Source organism: Tamandua tetradactyla, chromosome 14 (assembly GCF_023851605.1).
Source record: "Tamandua tetradactyla isolate mTamTet1 chromosome 14, mTamTet1.pri, whole genome shotgun sequence".
Classification (NCBI taxonomy): domain Eukaryota; kingdom Metazoa; phylum Chordata; class Mammalia; order Pilosa; family Myrmecophagidae; genus Tamandua; species Tamandua tetradactyla.
The window spans coordinates 80,086,399-80,112,168 of NC_135340.1; the positions used below are offsets into that span (position 1 = coordinate 80,086,399).

General features: G+C 37.5%; 1 protein-coding gene and 1 pseudogene across 12 annotated transcripts in view; one reads left to right on the forward strand and one right to left on the reverse strand.

Moving 5' to 3' along the window:
- Nucleotides 1-25,770, reverse strand: part of HERC1 (HECT and RLD domain containing E3 ubiquitin protein ligase family member 1) — a 291,819-nt gene that overhangs the window by 97,875 nt on the left and 168,174 nt on the right. For 10 of the 12 annotated variants that reach the window (XM_077128149.1, XM_077128156.1, XM_077128155.1 and 7 more), the window contains 7 exons: nt 17,411-17,587; nt 15,209-15,448; nt 14,643-14,726; nt 12,435-12,955; nt 9,881-10,656; nt 8,313-8,511; nt 5,699-5,859 (listed from right to left, as the gene is read on the reverse strand). In XM_077128149.1, coding sequence (XP_076984264.1) covers nt 5,699-5,859; nt 8,313-8,511; nt 9,881-10,656; nt 12,435-12,955; nt 14,643-14,726; nt 15,209-15,448; nt 17,411-17,587 — 2,158 coding nt within the window. The remainder of the gene's footprint in view (nt 1-5,698; nt 5,860-8,312; nt 8,512-9,880; nt 10,657-12,434; nt 12,956-14,642; nt 14,727-15,208; nt 15,449-17,410; nt 17,588-25,770) is intronic. The other 2 variants (XM_077128154.1, XM_077128157.1) reach the window with 2 other exon arrangements.
- Nucleotides 3,557-4,349, forward strand: LOC143656538 (peptidyl-prolyl cis-trans isomerase E pseudogene; annotated as a pseudogene).

The following is a 25,770-nucleotide window of genomic DNA, read 5'->3' on the forward strand; positions in this document are numbered from 1 at the left end:
AAACCAGACACAAAAATACAGATACTGTATGATTCTACTTTTATGACCATGGGAAAGGTAAAATCAGAGGCTTATAATACATAATATAGGGGACCTAGAGATACATAGATGCTAGAGATGGCTGAACAGTTAGCTAATGAGATTGAAATTAAATGTAAGGGAACAGATAAAAGTGAAGACGGTTCACTAGTGGGTCTGTAATATTACCATATTGAAAGTGAACATGGTTGAAAGGGGTTGTATAGACCCATGTGTCCCACTGATTAACACTACAGATATAAATAAATTCTTGCCCAAACTATTGCAAAGGCATGAATCTTCAACGATTGTGTAAGTTTGGGGTAAAGGGGGAAAACTGCTATTGCATACTATAGGCTATGTTTAACAAGAAAACATCAACAGCACCACAGCCACACCAGGGGTAAATAATGAGGGGAGGAAAAAGGGTTAAGGGGAGGTTTGAATTTTCTATTTGGTGAGGGTGTGTTTACTGGGAACAATGAAATTATCTAAAATTGAGAATGCTGATGGACTGTTGACTTTGGACATTCTATATGGTGCCCAATGAATGAAGGTGACTGAGAAGTAGATCGGCAAACAATATACATATGACTGAATATTGCGCTGCTACAAGAAGGAATGAAGTTGTGAAGCATGCAACATTGTGAATGAACCTGTGGAATATTTTGGGATTATTGGGAGAAATAATACGGAACCATTAAACTTTACCACCAGCAAAACCCCTGATACTGTGTCAAACATTAAGGACACCCAAATTAATAGGCCAAGCCCTTGATCTTGAGGCTTGCTCTTGTGAAACTTACGTATGTAATGAAGAGGCTTAGCCTACCTATCAGTATGCCTAAGAGTTACTTCTGTAGGACCTCTTGTGTTGCTCAGGTATGGCCTCCCTCTCTCTAAATCCAACTCTGTAAGTGAAAACATTGCTCTCTCCCCTACGTGAGACATGACATTCCGGGCTAAAAGTCTCCCAAGGGAGATGACCCCCAGGGAAAAGCCTAACCCTGGCACTGCAGGATCAACAATGCTGTCCCTACCAAGAGGGAAAAGAAGTATAACAAATAAGGTATCAGTGGCTAAGAGAGTTGAAATAGAGTTGAGTAACTACTCTGGAGGTCACTCTTATGCAAGCTTCAATCAGACATTGATACCTATCATAGCTTGCCAAACTCAACCAAAACCATTTCTGCCAATCCTAAAGAACACCTAGGGCATAATAAAAGATTCCACGCACTGAGGTAGCTTTCCAGAAACCTACAGCCTCCAGATGGGTCCCTGGATCAAATACATCCTGAAATGCAAGGGGGCAGCCTCTCCAGAACAGTAACTGATTCTATCCCCCTACCCCATATTATCATCAGCCCCTTCCAACATGATAAAATCAGCATGGGCATAACCCAAATACCCCTAAAGAGTGGGAGAAAGATCAAAGGTGATGGTGGAGTCATACAGAAAAGTCAGAGTTCAACAAATGACTATGATGGCAGAATCATTACACTGATATTTCTTTTAGTCTCCAGTATCTTAGAGAAACTAGAAATAAAAACCTAAAATCATGGAATTGTAACCCAAACCAAACTCTGAAATCTGTTCTACAACTAATTGTTGCAATGTGCCTTGAAATTTATTGCTTTTTTATATTTGTGTTATTTTTCACAAAAAGAAAAAGGTCAGAAGCGATGATAAATTTATGGTAAAAAAAAAAAAAAAAGACATGAAAAACAAAAAAATAAAAGAACCACATCAAAATTGGAGAGATAAAAACTACAATGTCTAATTGTTAAATTACACTGCTTGGGATTAACAGCAGATTGGACACTGCAGAAAATAAGATTAATGAATCAGAAAATACAGCAATAGAAACTATTCAAAATAAAACCCAGAGAGAAAAAAAGACTAAAAAAGAAAAGGGCAGAACATCATTGATCTGTAGGATAACTTCAAGCGGCCTAACACAGATGTATTTGGAGTTCCCACAATAAGAGGAGGGATGGGACAGAAAAAAATATTTGAAATAATAGTGGCAGAAAAATTTCAATTCGATGACAATTATAAATTCACAGATCAAAAAAGTTCAACAAACCCCAAATATAAGAAACATGAAGAAACTACAGCAAGGTAGACCAGGATCAAACTGCTTAAAACCAGTAGTAAAGAGAAAAAAAATCTTAAAAGTAGCGAGGCACATTACATTTAGAGAAGCACGTAAGAAGATTTCCCAATGGAAACAATTGAACCCAGAAGAGAGTGGATGGTCAAAAACCTGTCAACTTGGAATTCTGATTTCAGTGAAAATATTTTTGCAAAATAAAGATGAAAATATTTTTCAAAAATGAAGATGAAATATTTTTAGAAATACAAAAGCCAGAAGAATTCATCACCAGTAGACAATGAAATGTTAAAGGAATATAACGCTACAAGAAATTTTAAAGGAAGTCCTTATGCAGAAGGAAATGGTATCAGATGGAAATCTGGATCCAAATAAAGGAATGAAGAACACTGGAAATGAAACATACATGAGCAAATATAAAATACATGTTTTTAAAAAAATTTATTTAAAAACTAATTCACAGTTTACAGCAAAAATAATAACGTATTATGGGGGCTTATAGCATATACAGAAGATACATGTATGACAACAAAAGTACAATGGCTGAGGAAGAAAAAAATAAAGACATAGTATAAGATTTTTTTACTGTTTCTGAAATGGTACAACGTTACTTAAAGGTAGACTGTGATAACTAAAGATGTGTACTATAGACCTGAAAGTAATCTCTAAAAATACAAAACTAATAAGTACAGCTACTAAGCCAACAAAGGAGATAAGGAATAATAAAACATATTTATTTAATCCAAAGAAGGCAGAAAAGGAGGAAAAAGGAAACAGAACAGATGTGACAAATAGAAAACAAATAGAAAGATAGTAGATTCGAACCCAACCATATCAATAATTACATTAAAAGTAAACGGTCTAGGGCCACGGTGGCTCAGCAGGCAGAGTTCTTGCCTGCCATGTCAGAGACCTACTGGGTTCAATTCCCAATTTCAAAGGAGGGATCATTATACTGGATTAAAAAAGCAAGATCCAACCATAGACGACCTATAAGAAACTTTAAATATAAAGACACAAATAGGTTAAAAGTAAAATGGTGGGAAGAGGTATACAATTCTAACACTGATCAAAAGAAAACATGCATTTCTATACTTATATCAGACAAAGCAGATTTTGGAGCAAAGAATTTTACAAGGTATAAAGAGGGTCATTTTATAATGAAAAAGAGGTAAATTCATTAAGAGGACATAAGAATCCTAAATATTTATAAACCTAAAAATGGCTTCATGAACAAAAACTTAGATCTGAAAGGAGAAACAGACAAATCCACAAACACAGCCAGCGATTTCCACACTACTCTCTAATAACTGATACAAGTAGACAGAAAACCAGTAAAGATAAAGAAGACTTGAACAACACTATCAATGAATGATCTGACATGTTCAGAACATGCCACTCAAAAACCACAGAATAGGGAGCAAGATGGCCACTACCAAGCATGTACTATATGTGGGTGGGCTGGCATAGGAGGTAGATGACAAAAGTTCTTCTTGCTGATTTTCTTGTTTGGAGACATCACAGATATTCAGATTCCTCTGGATTATGAAAGAGAAAAGCACCAAGGATTTGCTTTTGTTGAATTTGAGTTGAATTTGAGACTACTGAGGAGAATAGGGAGGAAGAAGGATTAGAGCCTCACCAAGCAGAAACCTGATCAAATCCTCAGGTGTACATGGATACCAAGATTGGGAATAGGCCAACTGGCCACATCCAGATGCTTCTGAGTTCAGACATTGCTTCCGCAATAGCAGAGAATTTCTGTTGCCTATGCACCCACTAAATGGGCTTTGGCTTCAAGGGAAGCAGCTTCCACTGCATCATCCCTCAGTTCAAGTGCCAGGGCGGTGACTTCACTAACCACAATGGCACTGTGGGCAAGTCCATCTATGGGAACAAGTTTGACGATGAAAGCTTTATCCTCAAACACACAGGACCAGGCCTACTCTCCATGGCCAACTCTGGCCCAAACACCAATGGCTCCCAGTTCTTCCTGACATGAGACATGGGAGATTGGCTTGCACATGGCAAACACATGGTGTCTGGGGAGGTCACTGAAGGCCTGGATGTCCTGCGGCAGACTGAGGCCCACAGCAGCAAGGACAGAAAGCCAAAGCAGAACACGATCATCGCTGACTATGGAGAGTATGATACTGCATTTGCTCTCCTCTCCCCATCTTTTTTCTGCTCTTGCCCCTGCATATCCAGGAGCTATTAACTCCCAGGGAACCAGCAGGGAGCTCCTGAGGGGTATCATTTGAAGAAAGCAGCAAATTGTAACATGAGCCTTTCCTTGGGGTCAGCTTGGGGCAGAGACTGGTCTTACTTTGGGCTCTTTCCCAGAGGCATGGCTGTCAGCACAGGCCCTGCCCTCCCCCACCATGGATAGTCTGTGGGTGGTCACCGGCTTCCCAGGCATCTGCTGCCAGGACCTCTGTATTGCCAACATGGCTCCTGGGGTGTTTTCTTCTGATAAAGTAAATCCTACTCATTGTACTGCTGCTTCCAGTATCTCCTGGGCATTGTCAGAGTTTACATCTATTGCCAAGTGATCCTACTGAGGCAGGCTGGTGAGTTGGTAGAGGATAGCCTCTCCTCTCCTTTGGGCTGATTTCCTGACATACCAAATAATATATCTTCATACCACATCTCCTTGTCAGACCATTGTGAGGACAATGAAATTAAAGTGGTGAAGTCCTTGTTTTCTAGTGCCTCTACTGCTGAACTCTTGCCGACTAGTCTAATAGCCCATAAGTGTACATATCTGTCTCAATGATTCGTTTATTTATTTGATCACTTACTTATTCACTTATTTCACAGACATTTTTATAACTCAGAGTGCCTTCTCTGTGCCACATTCTGTGTTCATTTGCCAGGAGGCAGAGGAGGTTGGTCAACTGGCCCACATGCCTAATCTGGCCTACTGCATGTTTTGATGAATAAAGTTTTACAGGACAGTCATTTTTTTCACATACACACGAAAATGAACAAAAAACCAGCATTTTATTCAAGTACAAATGGAACATTTATCAAAACAAACTCTGGGCCATAAAGCAAGTCTCAATAAATTAAAAAGGATTCAAACTATATAAGATATGTTCTCTGCTGATAATGAAATTAAACAAGAAATCAGTACCGAAAGACAATGGAAAATGTCCCAATATTTGGAAACTAAGTAACACCTCTACTTCCAAATATTCTATAGGCCACAGAAGTTATCAAAGATAAATTAGAAAGGACTTTAAACTGAATGAAAATCAAAACAGGGCATTTTAAATTTTGTGGGACAGCTAAGGGAAATTTATAGCACTAAAACATAATCAGAAAATAAATGTCTGATAATGATATATATGATATATTATTTTGCTTCCAAATAGCCATAATTCAATTTTTAGCTTCAGAATGGAGAGGATAGTTCAGTTTGATGTGAATCAAACTAAAATAGTGATTTGCTAAAATCACTATTTTACCTTCAGTGAAGACAAAGCACAATGCCCACATAATGAAGTGCCATACAAGGGGTACACTAAGACATTTGGGTGTCACAATGCATGACAGTACACACACCTGTGCGGTTAGCTGGCCTTGTTGACTGAGAATCAGGAGAAGTTAAGCTTTGCCTCCTTCCTACTTCATCAGAAGGAGAGGTTGGTAATGATGATATTGGAGGAGTCTGAGCACGACGTGTGGGAAGTACAGTGGTTGTTGGGTAACTAGAGAACATTTGCCTTTAAGAAAACAAGGGTTAGCATAAAAATCTGATTAGGAAATGGTATACACATCACAATCCTCTTACAGAAGAACATGAGCCTAAATAATTACACGGGTTATTATAATTTAGTGGTAGGGAGGGGACTCCAGAATTTGAAAAGTATTTTCTCATAGGGTGCTTAACTATACCGGCAATAAAATTTTATCATGTGTTCAGCCAAATGACAGTAACACAGCAGCAGTGGACAAACAAGGTAAAAATCCCTGTCTTAATGAAGCTTTCCTTCTACTATACTGACAAGATAGTAGGAGTGTTTGGCTAGGCATAGAGCAGTAGTAGTTAGAGAATAAAGATTTTTTTTTTTTTTTTTTGGCATGGGCAGGCTCTGGGAATCGAACTGGGTCTCCAGCATGGCAGGCAAGAATTCTGTCACTAAGCCACTGTTGCACCGTGTAGAGAATAAAGATTTTTTAAAGCTAGATATCTTGCAGTTACTTCAAATATAAATTCATTAGCTAGCCATGAAATTTTTCACATGGATTCACAGTAATGGCTTACAGGCAATTATAGAAAGAAAAGATAACTGCCCAGTCATACAGCACAGCTGAAAAATACTCTATGGATAATGATATGCCAGCTGTATAAAGGGAGGAAAGAACAGGAGAAGCAGCCTTTCAAATGAGAAGGTGGACACTGACTAGAAAATAAAGCCAAGAAGATCCTCACTGGCTGCTCTTTAAATTTGTCCAACAGAGATAAAAACGTTTTAAGCATCAAAATAGCACTGTCCACCCAACTAGTCAAATAATTATGATATAACAGTATCCACATAGAGGGCAGTAGTTTACTGACTTTTCTCCTGTTAAATGACTTTCAGCTAGGCAGAGACACTTTCAACTCCAGTAGAGTCTCCAGCTAACAGGAAAGAAATGAAGACAGAAAGGAGGAGTCAAAAGACCTGGTGAGCAGAATTCTCGCCTGCCATGCCAGAGACCCGGGTTCGATTCCCAGTGCCTGCCCATGCAAAAACAAACAAAAAACACCTGGTGAATGCTTTGGGGAACAAGGAGTCATTATTTTATCTTTGAATCTCACAACTACACTAGCCAGAGCTTGAAAGGAATATGAAGTCACAGTGCTACTAGTCCTCTGTGGATACCCTGAATTCTGTAATTGCTGGAAGGATTAAAAACCACATTACAACATCCTATCATTCCTCTCGTGTGCCCTTCTGGAGCAGAAGCAATTCCTGGAACTGTGTTATTCAAATGAGAGCAGCGGGGCAGATGTAAGGGGGCTGGGCAATATAGCTAACTAGGACTAGTGCTCCTTCTGCCCAAGTCCAGAGCAGTAATGCAATGATTCTGAGTGTGAACTATAGACTACTACATCAAATGGGCTCTACACCAAACCTACTGAATCAGAAGTGATGGAGGATTTGGCCCTGGAGCTTTATAAAGCTCCTCAGGTGGCTCTTGTGCACCCCAGAAACTGAGAACCACTACAATATTAGCTATTAGCTCCTTGTTACTCTGCAGAGCACAATGCAAATAATAATGACCTGTCAACTAAGGGCAAAGGGGAAAGAAATAAGGAAAAGGGAGGCTAACCATTCCTTTTATTTCACTTAAGTCCTGGTTAATAGAACTCATAAAACAGTCTTTCCCTAAAGGTCCTATTTCAAAGATTTTTGTTTGTGTATATATTAGACATACTGAAGCAAAAAAAAAATTTAAATAAGTAACCATCATTTGGAGTTTACAAATCAAACTAGGGTTGGCTGAAGAAGCATCATATTACATGCTTTTTCATTTGAAAACTAGATTTGTTTGACCTTATAATAAAAATAAAGATATACTTAAGGAATTATGCTTAAAAGGGAAATAAACACAGGAGAGAAGATTTCATGTAGGTGAACTTTTCCTGAGATTCTAATACTCAAAATACAAGTATTTGCTTTTTTTTGTATGCTGTATGGTGGGGGTCACATTTCATTATTTTTTCCATTTGAGTATCCTGTTATTGCATCACCATTTTTGTTTGCTTTGTTTGTTTGCTTCTTTTGGGGGGGAAGTATATGGACCAGGAATCGAACCAGGATCTCCTGCATGGCAGGCAAGAATACTATCACTGCACTACCCTTGCACCCCAGTATTCACTTTTTGAGGAAAAAAAAAATACTCAAAAGTCCAACCAAAAAAAAAAAAAGAAATGAACATAAGGAAATAAGAGTATTGGTAGACCTGAGGCTATCTCTAACTAGCTGTGAGACTTAAGGAAGTTATTAAACTTTGCTGAGAGACATTTTCAACCTCAATAAAACGGGTTTGACCATATAACTTCTTAGGTTTTGTCTAGCTCTTGAATGCTAGAATTCAGTCAGGCACACCATTCATAAGAGAACAACTGCTGCATTTTAGAACCATAAATATCAGTACAGTAGACTTTTCTAAAGGTCAACTTCTCTACCTGAGAAGACTAAGTGGCATTACTCCTGGGGACTCAGACGCAGGTACTGTTTCTGTGTCAGTGACTGGAGTGGTAGCAGTTGTTGTGTCCTCCAGGGAGCTGCTCATAAAGGAAGTCGTACTTGAGGCCGATGGGCTGGTGGTAACTGGTGTCTGTGCCTGCTGGGTTTGGTCACTTTCTTCGGCTTGTTGATCAGTCTCTATAAAACAAGGTAAAGGCTAAGAAAGTAGTAAGGATTTGTTTTTCAAAGTGATAATAAGAATGGAAAACTTTTCATTTGAAAAGCTTCTAAATATCTTTTATAAGTATCAACTTCTATGAAAGATTTACAGAAAAATAAATGTTATTCACATATACATCCTTGTATTCATTATTGTACTCATTATCTAGGACTCTATTACAGACAATAACATAAGAAACCCTTGTCATTACTTATTTCTTTTTTTAAAGAAGATGGTTCTCTTAAAAACAAACAAAAAAATACTCATACTTTTGGTTGTAAGGTTTGATAAGAGTCTCTCTAAAGATACCTGATCATTACACTGTGTTTCCTTGGTACTTTGATTTTAATGTCTATCTTTAGTCTACAAGTAGGCAAAGACAAAGACATATAAACACAAGAAGAATAAAAACCTAGACAGAAACTCCATGCTCTAAAAAGAATAAAATCTCAAAAAATAAACTACTCAAGAGTAAAAAAAAATGAAAAATAAAAATAAGAAAAATTATTCGGTTAAAAATTTTAAAGTTTACAAGAGTATTTATATATTTTTCTTATTTGTAAGGGGCTTCATAAATAACAATCAAAATAGGAGTTGTTACAGGTGCAGTTATTCTATTAGGTTTGCTAAATGGCTGTGTCCCTTCATAATCAACATGCTCTTAAAATTTCCAATTATATGCACCATGCACCTCTATCTCGCTGCCTATTTATTATCTAAGCTAAGGAAGGAAGGTGAGAGACGGCAAAAGGGATGCATGAGAAAAAGGCGGGGAAGGAAAGAAAGAAAAAAGAATGAAAGTTCCATAAAGAAAAGGGACTTTTTTGTTCACTGCTAACACCGTAGAATCTAGGAGAGTGCCTGGCACATAGTAGTCACTCAATAAACATTTACCAGTTGAATCCTAATTTTATTTCAGAATTCATATTATCTGCAAAAGTGAGGATAAGAAATAAAACAAGGGTTTTTACACACATATATAGCATATGAAATTAGAGGACTTTAAATTTTAAAATGCTTCTCAGAAGTTAACAGAAACATTTTATGTTTTTTGAAACAAATCAATAAATACTTGAGTACCTTTTGTGACATAAGTTATATTTGTTTTACAAAATGTATTACAATTATCAAGTTTTAATGCTTGTGTAGGTTTAAAATAAAAAAATATAGGGAGATGATTATTACTATAAAAGAAACAAAACTGTTTGCCTTCTAAAAGAATAAATGTGAAAATTGCCTTGGCCAAAAAAATTTTACAGAAGAGTTAAAGAATATATCAGTTCTGACAATTATAAACAATTTCAACAGCACAAAAGCAAAAAAAAAAAAAAAAATCAAATAACATACCTTGCTTAATTTTGCCCCCAAACTGGTCTTCCAATAGCCCATGGACGACTAATTTATAGATCATAGCTTGAGCTCGTTCCAGATCAGCTAATCCCAAAGCTCTCTTTATGGGTGACCGCATGACTGCTCGCTTCACCATGTGTCTCATCAAGAACTGCAGGGCTGCACGCATCTCCACATCTTCATGAACAACTGGTGAGCTTGCACAATCTGAGTTGTGGCCATTTTCAGCCAGAACTTTTGGAATCAGCAACAGCTCGGCATATTTACTACAGCCAAGAAGAGCACTAAGTGATTTCATAGCACCAAGGTAGAGATAGGACAGCTGGACGGCTCTGATTTCTGACTGGGCTATATCATGGTTTTTGGACATGTGTTCGTGATTTTTTCTTTTTCCTTCTGTTACTTGATGTTGAAACTCCCCACCTGGCAGTGCTGGATCTAAAGAAAATGAGGCTATTTCATTTTCTGATTTGGAGCTTGGGGTACCCTGACTTTTGACATCATCAGATGTTAAGCCTGTTCGCATCTCTAAAGCAGATTCACTCTCGGTTTTCTGCTCAATATCCCCTTTCTCCTCAGACTCATGTCGGTGCTTCTTTTCATGTCGCTTGGTGCTCTGTTTCCCCATGTCTTCGTGAATGCCAGTCAGATAAGTTAGATCCAGCAGCACAGAAGCTGTCAGGCCTCGAAATCGCGCCACATCAAACGGTAGTGGTTCACAGGGTTCCAGGTTATACAGTGGGGTATCACTAGGCGACCAAAAAGTTGGGAAGCTTTAATAAAGATCAGAATGACACAGGAAGAAGCAAGTGAGGGATAGACAGGAGGAAGGTACAGAAAATAATGTAGATAAAATAAGATGCATCATGTATACGGTACAGAGAATAATACACACAAACCAGAGAAGTCATTACAAACAGAGGGAAAAATGAGTCAATTATGAGAAAATGGGGAGATGGAATTGCCCAGAAGCAATGAGGATGTGCATGTGCTTTCAAATGAAAATTTTCACTATTATATAATGTGAGCCAGGAGTTGGCAAACTTTCTGTAAATGGCTAGATAGTAAACGTTTTAGAACTTGTAGGCCCTATGGGAAAACAAGCAGTGGGCTGGATTTGGCCTATGGGCCATAATTTGCTGATCCCTAATTTAAATTATTTGGAAAATTTGTATGTTTATTAATTTAGTTCATTATGTTGGTAATGGTCATGCACAACCTATTTCAGAGAAGACTATTTCATTAACAAATTTAGTCTTCAGTTAATGCTTCCAAAATTTACAGTTTATGCAAAAACATGATCACATATTTTCGGACCCATGGCAAGAATTTCCTAAAGCTTAAAAATGTTATAATCACACAAAATATGACAGAAAATTTTAACAAGTATACAAAGTTTTGGGGCACACATAAACTAACCTAAATCCTGTTTCCATCTTACCTCCCTAATCTTATTTTCCCTTTGCTTCATTTTTGTTTTAATTTAAATTTAAAACTAATTATGTATGCATTCTGACACCGCATCATAAATCCTTTCTGAAACAAGGTAAAGAATAAAAGAAGAGATAGGTAGTTTCATGCGACTTTGTAAAATTTTCATTGGTTCTTAGCTTGGAGGGGTAGGGAAAGGTAAAGTACATTACATTAATCCCTGAAATTGTATGGAAATTTTATGTATGTGTATTCTTCAGTTGAGAGAGTCCATTGTTTCATTAGTTTCTAAATTCATACTACATCCAAAAAAACACTAAGAACCACTGTTTTAGATATTGTTCCATGTCGTATTAACACTATAAAGGAATCACATTACACAGAATAATGAGCATCATTAATAAATTAGTCTATCATTAATGAATCCTTGTTTTCAAATGATACAATTATGTTGTCATTAGATAAGTAAGTCCCTTTATAAATGGAAATACTGAATATATTTTGTATTTCGCACGAGTCCAATCTGAATGCAAACACTTCTAAATGCTTTCAAGTACACAATTTGTGTCAAGCAAATGTAGTTTTCATATCTACAAAATATTATACATTGAGGGAATAGACATATGTACTCTACAAAGAAAAAAAAAGCAAAACCAGAATACTTAGAATCGCTAATAATCCAAAACCTAATTTTAGCCACTCAAATGTCCACATTCTACACTCAAAGCCCTTCTAATACAAAATGTAACTGACAGATCTGCATGTTCCAGCTGGCTTCCTTTATCCCAGTGTGCAATAGGAATGATTAAAAAGCAAGAAGCCAAATGAAAAGTAGGAAAAAGGATTCCGGTTAAACCTAAATGCATGAGCTTACCAGTTCTTCACAAAACAAAACAAAAACTATCGATATTATACAAACCACTAGTATTCAAGGAACACAAGTCTGGAAACAACTCCTTTATGAAATCACAATACTACCACCTAGTTGCATGAAAAAAAATTATTAGAAAAAATTAATTGACAGCTCAACTAAAATATACAATTACTCAATGTCCCAAGGATATAGCTCATTTCACCATTAAACACTCGTTTTCTAAAAGTGTAACTCTACAGATCATACCTGATGGTAATTTCTGCTTCATCCCATTGGACCTTAGCAGACGTGCTGCCCTCTTTGACAACTCCCAGCAGCGTGGCATGGCGCCCAGTTTGCTTGTGAACACATCGACCTCCAACTCTAAGACCAGCATCAACTCCTCCTATCACTGCCAGCACGGGCCACACCTCTATGCAAAGGGTCCTCAGCTGCAGCTCTGAGAGGTCAGCAAGGCCATGCCTATTATGTTTACCTTTCTCTTCCTCTTTGTTTTCCTTCTCCTCTCTCATTTCATTTTCCTCTCGGCTCTGAACCGAGCGGCTTTTCTTTAACTTCTGACCTGACTCCTTAATACATGTTTTAATTTTGTACAGCCTTTCCATCATTTTCTTGTTAATGCAGTAAGTCCAACGGTCTGTTCGGTGAAGGATACGGATAAGCTGAATAGTGGCCTCAGCCAGAACTACAGCTACTGGACTACAAATGGGATCTCCTGGAAGTAAGTCTCGTGGTGTGCCACGCATCTGCATATCACAAATTTTCACCTATATAAAATAAAAGGGGGTGGGAAATGTACATTATTAATAATTCTCCTAAAATATTAGTCATTATCAATTTTAGCACATAGAAACCCCCACTGAACTAGTGCTTGGTCTCCTAATACATGTGTATTATATCAATTGACCCCCAACAAGGAGTAGGCAAATGCTACAAACCTACAGAATTTAGAAGCTTTATGGTCCTCTGAAATAAGCTGCCCTGTAATTTAAATTCTTTGAGTCTATGAATACCAGAGCTATTGGGCCAACTGAAAGATGGATCTAGACCAAGGTATATGTTGACTGACCCAATTAAGTCCAAAAAGTTTTGGGGATCTACTCACTCTCATTTTCAAGAGCCAAAATAATAACGAGTCCTTAAATTGTTCAAGGGGCACATGGGTAAAATCACAAATCTAAACAACTGGAGTAATCCCAATGGATATACATTGCAAATAAGACTTAGAGGTTAAGTCAACAGCAAGACTTGGGTTCAAATCTTAACTCTGCATAATCTTGGAAAATTATTTAATCTCTCAGTCTTAGTTTCTTAATCTGAAAAAGTGACACTAGTAATAATATCTGTCTTCTATGGTTATTTTAAAGATTAATATGAGACTATGAAAATAAAGTGCTTACTGGTACAGTGCCAGACACACATAAATGCTCAAAAAATGTTGACTATTAATTAGTATTATTTTTCTCTTTCAATTCTGAAACTTACAAAAAAAAGTTCTCCAGGCAGAATAAACAGATTGATACATAGTCTAAGGTGAACAGACTTCTTCAAGATTCCTAGATGTTGGGGAACTCTAAATCATTATGAATCAGAACATGTCAGGACCCATTCTGTGCTACAGAAGTATCAAGGAAAGGGAAGACAGCAGGCTCTGAGTTGCCTCTTTATTTCCAGTTCAGTTTTAGGGACTAGCTGTTTAAGAAGTAGTTCTTGACTGCTAGTCTTTACCTCCTTAAATTTTTAAAAAAATACATTTAAAGCATAGAATAAAAGGCAGTTTTCATGTTAGGATTTACCAGGTACAGCATTTCCCTTACAGAAATATTATATATGAGATAACCCAAAAATATTTCTGTAAAAAATGACTAGAAATTCTGGAGACCAGACCTAGACTATACTGTGCCCTCTCAAGTGAAAGGTCCACCAGTGCAGGGAGACCTCAGAGAAGTTTGCTTCTGTCTGGGTTTTAGATGAGAAAAGAAGAGTTTTTAGTGAAAATGTATCTTTTTAATCCTATCTTCATAAGGGTTCTGGGTCCAAACTTGTACCATCTACAAAGTCTAAGAACTCTGCAGCTGAATGAATAAAAGAGAGCTTTCCCTTCACAACTGAACAACCATTATTCAGCTAATTGTGTCTTTTTTTACATTTAAGATTATTTCCAGAGTTCTCTTTCGTGCATAATTGCCAGCACACCAGATTATCTTCAAATTACTTCCTATAATTGCATATATGCGTGAAAGTTAACTCACTATATATGAAATGCCAGGAATATCAAACAGTGCCTTAGTAAAGAATAAATGCAATTCCTAAAAATATCTAAACTTCTAAAAGAGTAAATTACCTGAACCAGATATTTGTAAATCTAGAAACAGTTTATTTATAAATTCTACCAGATGACAACAAATATAATAAAAAATAAATATCCTTCATGTTTATTTGACATTTCATTACCTTTTCCCCTGGGTTGCTACTATAGAACATTACACAAGGGTACAACTCTGTTGCATCCACATCTTCAAAGGCTAATTTGGGCTCCTAAAGTTAGAGAGACATGATGGAGAAAAAAAGGAAACAAAAATAATTTTAAAAATCGATACTATCCAGCCACAGTAAAATTCCAAGCTCTTAAGAGACAGAGTAAAAGTTACTATAGCTAGGGCCACAGTGGCTCAGCAGGTAAGAATGCTTGCCTGCCAAGCCTGAGAACCCAGGTTCGATTCCTGGTGCCTGCCCATGTAAAAAAAAAAAAAAGTTACTATAGCTAAATCTCAATTAAATTTGCTAACCAAGGAAATTCCACAGATAAAGGATCCATTTCAACAATCTTACTGGGATTTTTCTTACCTTTCTTTTCTTGTTTGTTTGGTGCTGATAAATACTATGAAGAACAAAAAAATATTAAAGAAAAACTAGAGGACAGTAGATAACTTATAAACTGAATAATCAGCACCTGAATAATGAGTTGACTAGAAATACAGACAAGAAAACATGCAATGCCTGTGAATAAATTTTAGTACCTCTCCATTTTTCCCAAAGGAAATGGTCCGGGCTTCCATGTCTAATACACAGGTAATGAAATCTCCCTGAGTAAAGCTGGACAACGTCAGAGTCTGTTCTCCATTGTGATAGAGGTTACCACTGTAAGCCCTATACAGCCACATATCCGAGGTAGTGCGGTGATTAAAGTCATGTACTGGCCAGCGAGAAACTCCAACACATGTGCCTTCATTACCTCTGTTTTCCTTCACAATGTAAAACTAAAATAAAATTGGTAATGTTCATTAATATTCAAAAACCCCAATTTATACTATTAACTACAATAACCAATACTAGGGAATATATTAATAGAAAATATTTATGCATTTATGTAAACATATAAGTTTATTCTCAGCGTAAGTGAAAATTACAAAACAAAAAAGGGAAAGCATTCCATCAATTTGTAAAGCTTTAAAAACAGATTTATTCTTTACCTTGCAGAGCATTTAGAATAGCCTCTGAGCACTATAACATTTTAAAATAAGCAATTTCAGCTCACAATTTAATTTTGAAGCTGAAGTCATGTTTCTAGTACAGAAAATTATTAATGGAAATTCCTTACATACAGATTTTCTAACTACTCTCTGTGTATACTTCTGTGCAAAAAAAGAGTTAACACAGCACATCTGAGACTGCTCCTCTTAGATTGGCTTGCTTGCAACATTGTCCTTGCCTGGTGTCTGGGAACTTGACTGGTAAACAGGTCTTTACTCTGACATAAACCTTTCCCTAAATGATATGGGTGGCTCACTATTGCTTGAACAGAGTGGTTTATACTGAATATCTGCTTTCCTTCTGGGAGTGTGGAATCTTTAGAATTGCTAGTTATGGTGCTTACATGACCAGACCCCAGTAAAAACCTTGGGTGCAGAGTCTGTAATGGCTTTCCTAGGGAGAAACATCTCACATATGTTGCTACATTTTTGTTGCTACAGAAAGAATGTGCTCTTTGTGATCCCTCATGGGAGGGGTATACAATGATTATTAAACCATTAATTTTTTTAGATTGAGATAATTTTAGACTTACAGATGAGTTACAAAAATAGAGTTCCTATAGACCCTTTATTCAGTTTCCATTTATGTTACTATCTTACATAATGAAAGACCATTTACATATAGCGATATTTTTTTAATTTTAACTTTTTTTGTGTGTGTAGTATAACATATATACAAAGCAAAGAAATAAAAAAGCAAAAGTTTTCAAAGCACTCTTCAACAAATGGTTACAGGACAGATCCCAGAGTTTGTCATGGGCTACCAAACGAACCTCTCATATTTTTCCTTGTAGCTGCTTCAGAATATAGGAGGCTAGAGGGCTTAAATATTTTTTTAATCACCACAATCTACTTTTTTTCCTTCTTTTTTTTGTGAAAAATAACATATATACAAAAAAAAGCTATAAATTTCAAAGCACAGCACCACAATTACTCACAGAACATATTTCAGAATTTGAGATGGGTTACTATTTCACAATTTTAGGTTTTTACTTCTAGCTGCTCTAAAATACTGGAGACTAAAAGAGATATCAATGCAATTATTCAGCATTCAAATTCATTTGTTAAATCCTATTTCATATGTATAACTCCACCATCATCTTTAATCTTTCCATATCTCTCTTTAGGGGTGTTTGGGCTATGGCAATTCTAAATTTTTGATACTGGAAGGGTCTGTCACCAATATGGGGTAGGGAGATGGACCTGTCTGATGTTCTGGAGAGGCTGGGCTAGGTTTCAGCACTTATCTGGACCAGGGACCCATCTGGAAGTTCTAAGTTTCTGGAAAGTTACTCTAGGGCACAGAAGCCTTGTAGAATCTTATATATTGTCCTAGGTGTTCTCTGGGATTGGCTGGAATGGTACTGGCTGGGGGAGGACAGGTACCTACAGGTTGTAGGTAGCAAAGTCTACCTGAAGCTTGCATAAGAGCAACCCCCAGAGTAGTCTCTCAACTCTATTTGAACTCTCTCTGCCACTAATACTTTATTAAATACACTTCTTTTCCCCCTTTTGGTCAGGATAGAATTGTTGATGCCACGGTGCCAGGTCTGTATTCATCCCTAGGGGTCATCTCCCACGTCTGCATAATGATTTTTAAAGGCTTTCCCTATACTTTTTCTAGAGGAAGCTAGAGAAAAAAAGACTAAAAGACAATATGCTTAAAAAATTATTTGGAATTCTACATACCTTCCACTGATAACACCCTGAAGTTACCCCAGTTGATGCCAATCCATATCCTTTTCCTCCACTGCCATGAGTTAAAATCTGTCCGTTCTCCACTAGGCAACACTGAGCTTTCTCTGGATCAAAGGATACTTCTTGTATAGGAAGATTCTCATCTTCTTCATCCAACTCTCCCTGCTTCTACCAGAAAAGAAACTGGGTCAGTATTTTGTAGTAATAATACACTCTTAGGTAATACACACATTCTGAAACTCTTTGGTTTTACCCCACAAATATATATCAAGTACGTACTATGTCCAGTTACTATTCAAAGCAATGGGAAAACAATGATAAACAGAGCATGATTCCTACCCATAAAGGGCTTATGGTCCCTTAGGGAACAGAGAAACAAGTAAATAAATCATGCAGTATTATAGTGAGAGAATAATAGAAATTACATGATAGGTATAGGAGAAACATAAAAGTGTAAGTTTCTAATCATGATTGGGAAGGACAAAGTAAGCATTCAAACCAGGATGACTTCTGCTGTAAGTGATGAATAAAGAAAAGGTATTAAGCAGCTTGTCCAAGACAGAAAAAGGCAATTAAGGTAGTTTGTATAACATATGTCAAGTATGGAGGAACAACCAAGTTCAGTGATTTAAAGTGTGAAATGTCTGCAATATAAGACTGGCAGAAAATGAGGCTAGCAGGAGAAGAAGGAACAAAATCATAGAAGGCCTTCTATGCCATATTCAGAAGTTTGAACTTTTACTCTATAGACAATAAGGAGTGCCTACATGGAATAATTTATATAGGAATATGTAATCAGATCTGTGTTTTATAAACATCACTTTTTCAGGGGTGTATAGGATGAAGGCAGAGAGACCAATAAGGAGACTACTGCAAGAGTTCAGGTAAAAAAAAACGTGAAAGCATAAATTCATTCATTCATTCATTCAATGAGCATTTATTAAGTATCTACCATGTGCGTGTAGTAGTTAGGTTCAGGTGTCAACCTGACCAGGTGATAGTGCCCAGTTTTCTGTTGCATGGACTTAAAATCAAAAGCAACATGTGAAATTCATCTGTGGCTGATTACATCTGTAGTTGGCTAAAGGGATTGCCTTCCACAATGAATGACATTTAATTTAATTAGCTGGATATGTAAAAAGAAAAGTCAGAAGAAAGAGAAGGAGCTCAGACCCAGAGGTTTGGAGATACAGAAGAGAAAGGGCCCAAGGAAAGCTATTTGATCCCAGGAGCCATGAGAAAAGGCTAGCAAATGTTGCTGTATGCTTTTCCATGTGACAGAGAAAGCCAGAGCAAAGTCAGCTGCCTCTCCTCCAAAGAACTGTAAATTTGTAAGTAAATAAATCCCATTTATAAAAGCTGGTCCATCTCTGGTATATTGTATTCCGGTAACCTTAGCAAACTAAAACAGTGCCAGACACTTTACTAGGTCCTGTATATTAAGCAGTGCATAAGATAGATAAAGTCTAAGCTCTCACAGAACTTACAATTTGGAAGAGGGAGACAAAATAAACATGAAAATATCTGGCAATAAGTCTACACTGAAATTAAAGCAAGTGATATAATGAAGAGGGTGGAGCAACTATTTAGACTGAGTGGTAAGGAAAAGACGTGATTATTAAGTTGAGGATTGATTGACAAGTAATAGTCAACTTCTGAAGTCAGTATTTCAGGTAGAGAGAATAGTCAACACAAAACTCTAACACAAGCTTATTGTGTTCAAAATCAGAAAGAAGCCAAGTTGTTCAGAGTCTAGTGACCAAAGGGTAGAGGACAAGGGAGAAACTTTTATCCCAAAAATGATGAGAAACTATTGGAGGGGCTTCAGCAGAAGGTCAACATGCTTTGATTTACAATTTTAAAAGATCACTCTGGATTCTGTGTAGAGAATAGCCTATTCAGGGTAAGAATGGAAATAGAGACACCAGTTAGGGAAACTACTGCACAGTACAGGCCAGTGGCTTAGAATAAGATGCTGAGACTTCCAGGAATGACAGCAGAGTAGGAAGATCCAGAAAAGAGTCCTTCCACCAAACAACTATTAAACAGGCAGGAACTGTCTGAAAGAGCTATTTTGAAACTCCAGAAGCCAGAAAAGCAAGAGGAAGAGGTTGATAAATTACAGTTAAGAACAGTAAATTGCTCTCTCCATGCAGCTCCCCCACTATTACAGGAAACCACCGTGGGGTCCACTCCCTGGTGAGCTGCTGGTGAAAGACAGGGAATAAAAATCCTTCTCCCAAAGTACAGGAGTGGGCACAGTCAATCACTGATCACAGTTTTTGACTAGCAAATTCAGATCGCTAGGTTCCTGCTCTGCAGGCAGCTGTTGTTTCAACTCTCCATGAGAAAAAAAGCAGTGGCAGCCACTGTTTTCAACCCTCCCCAGACAGGGGTAGAGGGAATGGAGACTTAAAACTCAGCACTTCTCCACGGCTGCAGGGGAGAGTTAGTGAAAGGGCTGCATTTGCTGCAAAGGCCAGGGAAGCTCAGCTTTGGAGAGCCATCGCAGAAGCTTTTGACACCCTTCTTGACCTTCACAGGGTAGTTGGAGCTGATCTGCACCCCTTTCAGGACCTCTGGCCCTGTTGTGACTGGAAAAGAATGACTTGGGAAAGTTGTCTTCAGGCTGACCCTCCTTCAAAAATTTACCCTCCAGGCAAAAACAAAAAGAAGAAAAGGAATATAAAAAAATATATAGAGGACGACAGTCTGGGACAAAGGCCCACTGGCTTCAAATACCTGGGAGAAGGAGGTCTGTACCCTGGGAAACAGAGAAAAAGCAAACTTCTGCACAAAGCTAACAAGTAAAAGCCCAGGACAAGACAGAGTCCCAGAAAAACAGGAAAAACCCTGCATACATGTTCACATTGGGCAGACCTTCCTGATAGGAGGGTTGAAGCTCAAGAAAATCTCTATTTTACCACCAACTGGCTACAAAACGAAGAAACAGCCATCCCAGGGAGTAAATCCCAGAGTTAACATTTTAAAATATAAAAATATACAGTGTGCAACAAAAAAGCGCAAGACAAACAAATAAATGATGGCCAATCCAAAGGAAGAGAATAAAATACAAAAAATATGAATGAAGAAGATGAGAATATGGGCATACTGAACAAGCCTTTTAAAAAGCCATCTTAAAAATGCTCAAGGAGACGAAAGAAAGTACAGAGGAAAATCTAAAGGATATCAGGAAAACAATATGAGAGTCTAAGTAAAGAGATAGAAATTTTAAAAAGGAACCAAACAGAACTACTGGAATTAAAGAGCACAACAATTGAAACAAAAAATGCCAGAAGGTTTCAGGAGCAGATTGGACTGACAGATGAATGAATTAGTGAGCCTGAAGCCATACTGAAGAGCAGAAAGAAAAAATAATTATTACAAGTGAAAACAGCCTAAGCCAGTTGTGGGACACCATCAAGTACACCAATATATGCACTACGGGAGTCCCAGAAGGAAAAGAAAGAGAGAAAGGTACAGAAGGAACAGTCAAAAGAAATAATGATAGAGAGTTTCCAAAACTTAGCAAAAGTTGTGAATATGCACATTCAAGAAGCTCAGAGAACACTAAACAGGATAAATATGAAGAAAAATATATCCTGTTACATACTGATTACACTATCAAATGCAAAGGACAAGGAGAGAGTTCTGAAAGTTGCAAGAGAAAAGCAATGTATTTCATACAAGAGAGTCCCAATTAGACTAATCACCTATAGCGTATTAGGAATTATGAAGGCAAGAAGGCAGTGGATTGAAAAATTAAAGTGCAAAAGGAAAACAACTCTCCAATCAAAAGACAGACATTAGCAGAGCGGATAAAAAAAAAAACCTGACCCAACTACAATGCTGTCTGCAAGAAATTGGCCTTAAAGTCAAAGATACAAGTAGGCTGAGGGTGACAGGATGGAAAAAAATATATCATGCAAGTAGTAATCAAAATAGAATGGGGTGGCTATACAAATATCAGATAAAATAGACTTTAAGTCAAAAACATTATAAGGGGCAAAGATGGTTATTACATTTGATTAAGGCAACAATTCAATGGGAAGATGTAAGAATTATAAACATATATGCACCTAACAGAACTCCAAAATATAGGAAGCAAATACTGACAGATCTGAAGAGTAAAACTGACGGTTCTACATTAATAATAGAAGTTTTAACACACAACTCTCAATAACGGATAGAACATCTAGTCAGACAATCAACAAGGAAGTGTAGGACTTGAATGATATACTAAATCAACTGGACCTAAAAGACATATATAGAACACTATACCCCACAAAAACAGAATATACTTCTCAAGTGCACATGGATCATTCTTCAGAACAGACCATATATTGGGTCACAAAATGAGTCTCAATTAATTATAAAATATTGAAATTATACAATGTGTTTTCGCCAACCACAACGGAATAAAGCTAGAAATCAATAATAGAGGGAGAAAGGGAAAAATTCATAAATACGTGGAAATTAAACAACATATTCTTTAACAACCAGTGGGTTAAAGAAGAAATCCAAAGTGAAATTAGGAAATATCTTGAGGTGAATTAAAATGAAAATAAAACACAACAAAACTCACGGGATGCACCAAACAGTTCTGAGAGGGAAATTTACAGCTCTAATGCACACATTAAAAAAGAAGAAAGACTTCTAATCAGAGACTTAATGTCAAAATCGGAACAACTAGCAGAAGAAAAGCAAAATAAACCTAACAAACAGAAGGAAAGAAACAACAAAGATTAGAGTAGAGATAAATAAAATTAAAAACAGAAAATCAATAAAGAGAACAAAAGCAAAACTTTGGTTCCTTGAAAAGATCAATAAAATCAACAAACTTTTAGCTAGACTGACAAGAGGATACAAATAATGAAAATCAGAAATGAAAACCCCCTGAAGTGGTCAAGATGGCGGCTTAACAACGTGCGCGTTTTAGTTCGTCCTCCAGAACAACTACTAAATAACCAGAAACAGTACAGAACAGCTCCTGGGGCCACGTCAGTAACCACACACACAGTGTACCCCAGTCTGGACCAGCTGGACCGGCTGCGAGCACCCCCCCAAACCATGAGTTCCCAAAGCTGCGGTGGCCAGCACCCCTCCCCCAAAGGCTGCTTCCCAGAGGGAAAAGGAAAGGACTTTACCAGCAGCAGGGACTGGGCACAATCAAACACCAATTGTGGAACTAATTAACAAATTCTGACTACTAAAAATAGGCCCCCAGCTTAGGTGAACCAGATCAAAGCTGAAGTTGCTCATTTTTGCCCCGGCGCCAAGAGGGCAGGACTGACAGGAAAAGGGGGAGAAAAAGGAAGGAAACAGAGGTTTTTGTGGCTGTGTATCTACAAAGGCTTGACTGTCTCTGGATACAGCAGCAGGACTTCTCAGGCTGGAACTGCCCCAGGCATAGGCAGAAGTGAGCTCTTTTGGGGGCCTGTCTGGAGCCTGTGCCTTCCTCAGGGGAGGGGTGAAGGTCCACCCAGGTGGAATCCCTCCATCAAGGAATTCAGACACCAGGGCTTGGTAATTTGAAGCCATTAAAACAAGCCTACAACCTCTCCTCTGTCTCCACCATGCCCCCAGCAGGGAGAGTCTGCCAAAATTAAAGGTACTGCATCACCTTATGCTGGTGGGACCTACAGTCAGACAAGCGCCATACACAGGGCAGGATAAGAAAAACAGAGTCCAGAGACTTCACAGGAAAGTCTTTCAATCTGCTGGGTCTCACCCTCAGGGAAAACCGACACAGGTGACTCTTTCCTTCTGATAGGAGGCCAGTTTGTTCTGGGAAAATCTGGCTGGGGTATATAATATCTAAGTAGACCCTCCCAAGTGTGTGTGTGTTGGGGGAGGAGGCACCACACAAACAGGGCAAGAAACAAGAAAACAAGAACTGAAAAATTCTCCTCTGTTAAACAAAACTTAAGCTAAAGGTCCAGATAAAGCTGAACAGAATGTCAAAGAACAGACAGACAACAAATTCATCCAGCAAGAAAACCCTAGATAAAAGAAGTGAAAGCAATCTCCAGAATAAACTAATTAAGGTAATTAAATGCCTAGACGCCTAGGAAAATTGAAGATATGGCCCAATCAAAGGAACAAACCAACAATTCAAATGACATACAGGAGCTGAAACAATTAATTCAGAATGTACGAACAGACATGGAAAACCTCATCAAAAACCAAATCAATGAATTGAGGGAGGATATAAAGAAGGCAAGGAAAGAACAAAAAGAAGAAATTGAAAGTCTGAAAAAACAAATCACAGAACTTATGGGAATGAAAGACACAGTAGAAGCGAAGAAAAAAACAATGGAAACCTACAATGGTAGATTTCAAGAGACAGAACATAGGATTTCAAAACTGGAGGACGGAACATCTGAAATCCGACAAGAAACAGAAACTACAGGGAAAAAAATGGAAAAATATGAGCAGGTACTCAGGGAATTGAAAGACAATATGAAGCGCATGAATATACGTGTTGTGGGTGTCCCAGCAGGAGAAGAGAAGGGAAAAGGAGGAGAAATACTAATGGAGAAAATTATCACCGAAAATTTCCCAACTCTTACGAAAGACTTAAAATTACAGATCCAAGAAGTGCAGCACACCCCAAAGAGAATAGATCCAAAGAGACATACTTCAAGACATTTAATAATCAGAATGTCAGAGGTCAAAGAGAAAGAGAAGATCTTGAAAGTAGCAAGAGAAAAGCAATCCATCACATACAAGGGAAGCCCAATAAGACTATGCACAGGTCTCTCAGCAGAAACCATGGAGGCGAGAAGACAGCAGGAAAATACATTTAAATTATTAAAAGAGAAAAACTGCCAACCAAGAATTCTATATTCAGCAAAATCGTCCTTCAAAAATAAGGGAGAAATTAAAACATTTTCAGACAAAAAATCACTGAGAGAATTTGTGACCAAGAGACCAGCTCTGCAAGAAATACTAAAGGGAACACTAGAGACAGATACGAAGACAGAAGAGAGAGGTGTGGAGAAGAGTGTAGAAAAGAAGACTATGAGCAAAGGTAAAAAGAAGGAAAATTAGATATGACATATAAAATCCAGAAGGCAAAATAGTAGAAGAAAATACTACCCATGCAGTAATAACACTGAATGTTAATGGATTAAACTCTCCACTCAAAAGACATAGTCTGGCAGAATGCATTAAAAAACAGGACCCATCTATACGCTGTCTCTACTCAAAGGACACGAGGCCAAGGACACAAATGAACATTTACACACCAATGTTTATAGCAGCATTATTAACAATTACCAAGAGATGGAAACAGCCAAAATGTCCATCAACAGACAGTTGACTAAACAAACTGTGACATTTACATAAGATGGAATATTATGCAGCTGTAAGACAGAATAAAGTTATGAAGTATGTAACAACGTGAATGGACCTTAAGGACATTATGCTGAGTGTGATTAGCCAGAAACAAAAGGACACATACTGTATGGTCTCACTGATATGAACTGACATTAGTGAATAAACTTGGAATATTTCCTTGGTAACAGAGACCATCAGGAGATAGAAATAGGGTTAGATATTGGATAATTGGAGCTGAAGGGATACAGATCGTGCAACAGGACTGAATATAAAAATTCAGAAATGGACAGCACAATACTACCTAACTATAATGTAATTATGTTAAAACATTGAATGAAGCAGCATGTGAGAATGCTAAAGGGAGGAGGGCTGGGGACATAAACGAAATCAGAAAGAAAGATAGATGGTAAAGATTGAGATGGTATAATCCAGGAATGCTTAGAGTGTATAATAATAGTGAAATGTACAATGTACAAATTTTAAAAATGTTTTTGCATGAGTAAGAACAAAGGAATGTCATTATTGCAGGGTGCTGAAAATAGATGATAATTAATACTTTAAAATGTCACCTTATGTGTGAAACTAAAGCAAAAAATGTTTGTTACAAAATTTATATTTTGACTAGAGCATTTCCTAATATAACTCATGTAGATACTTTGATTGAATGTCATAAGTACTTGGAATCTCAGGTAGGACATGAGATTTTGTTGGTTTGTCCAGAGTGATGCCCTGATGAATCCCAGAATGATTTGATCAGTGACTGGGAAAGTATTTGCAAGCCCCCTTCGGGGAATGATGAGAGTGGGGAGAAATTTAACTTCCCCAAGTTGAATTCTTGATATTCTCACAAGCAGTGTGGACAACCAAAGCTATAGGCTGAGCCCCCAGTCTTGGGTTTTGTTCATATTATACTTAACCCCACAAAGGATAGGTCAAGTCTACTTAAAATTTAGGCCTAAGAGTCACCCCCAAGAGAGCCTCATTTGTTGCTCAGATGTGGCCTCTCTCTC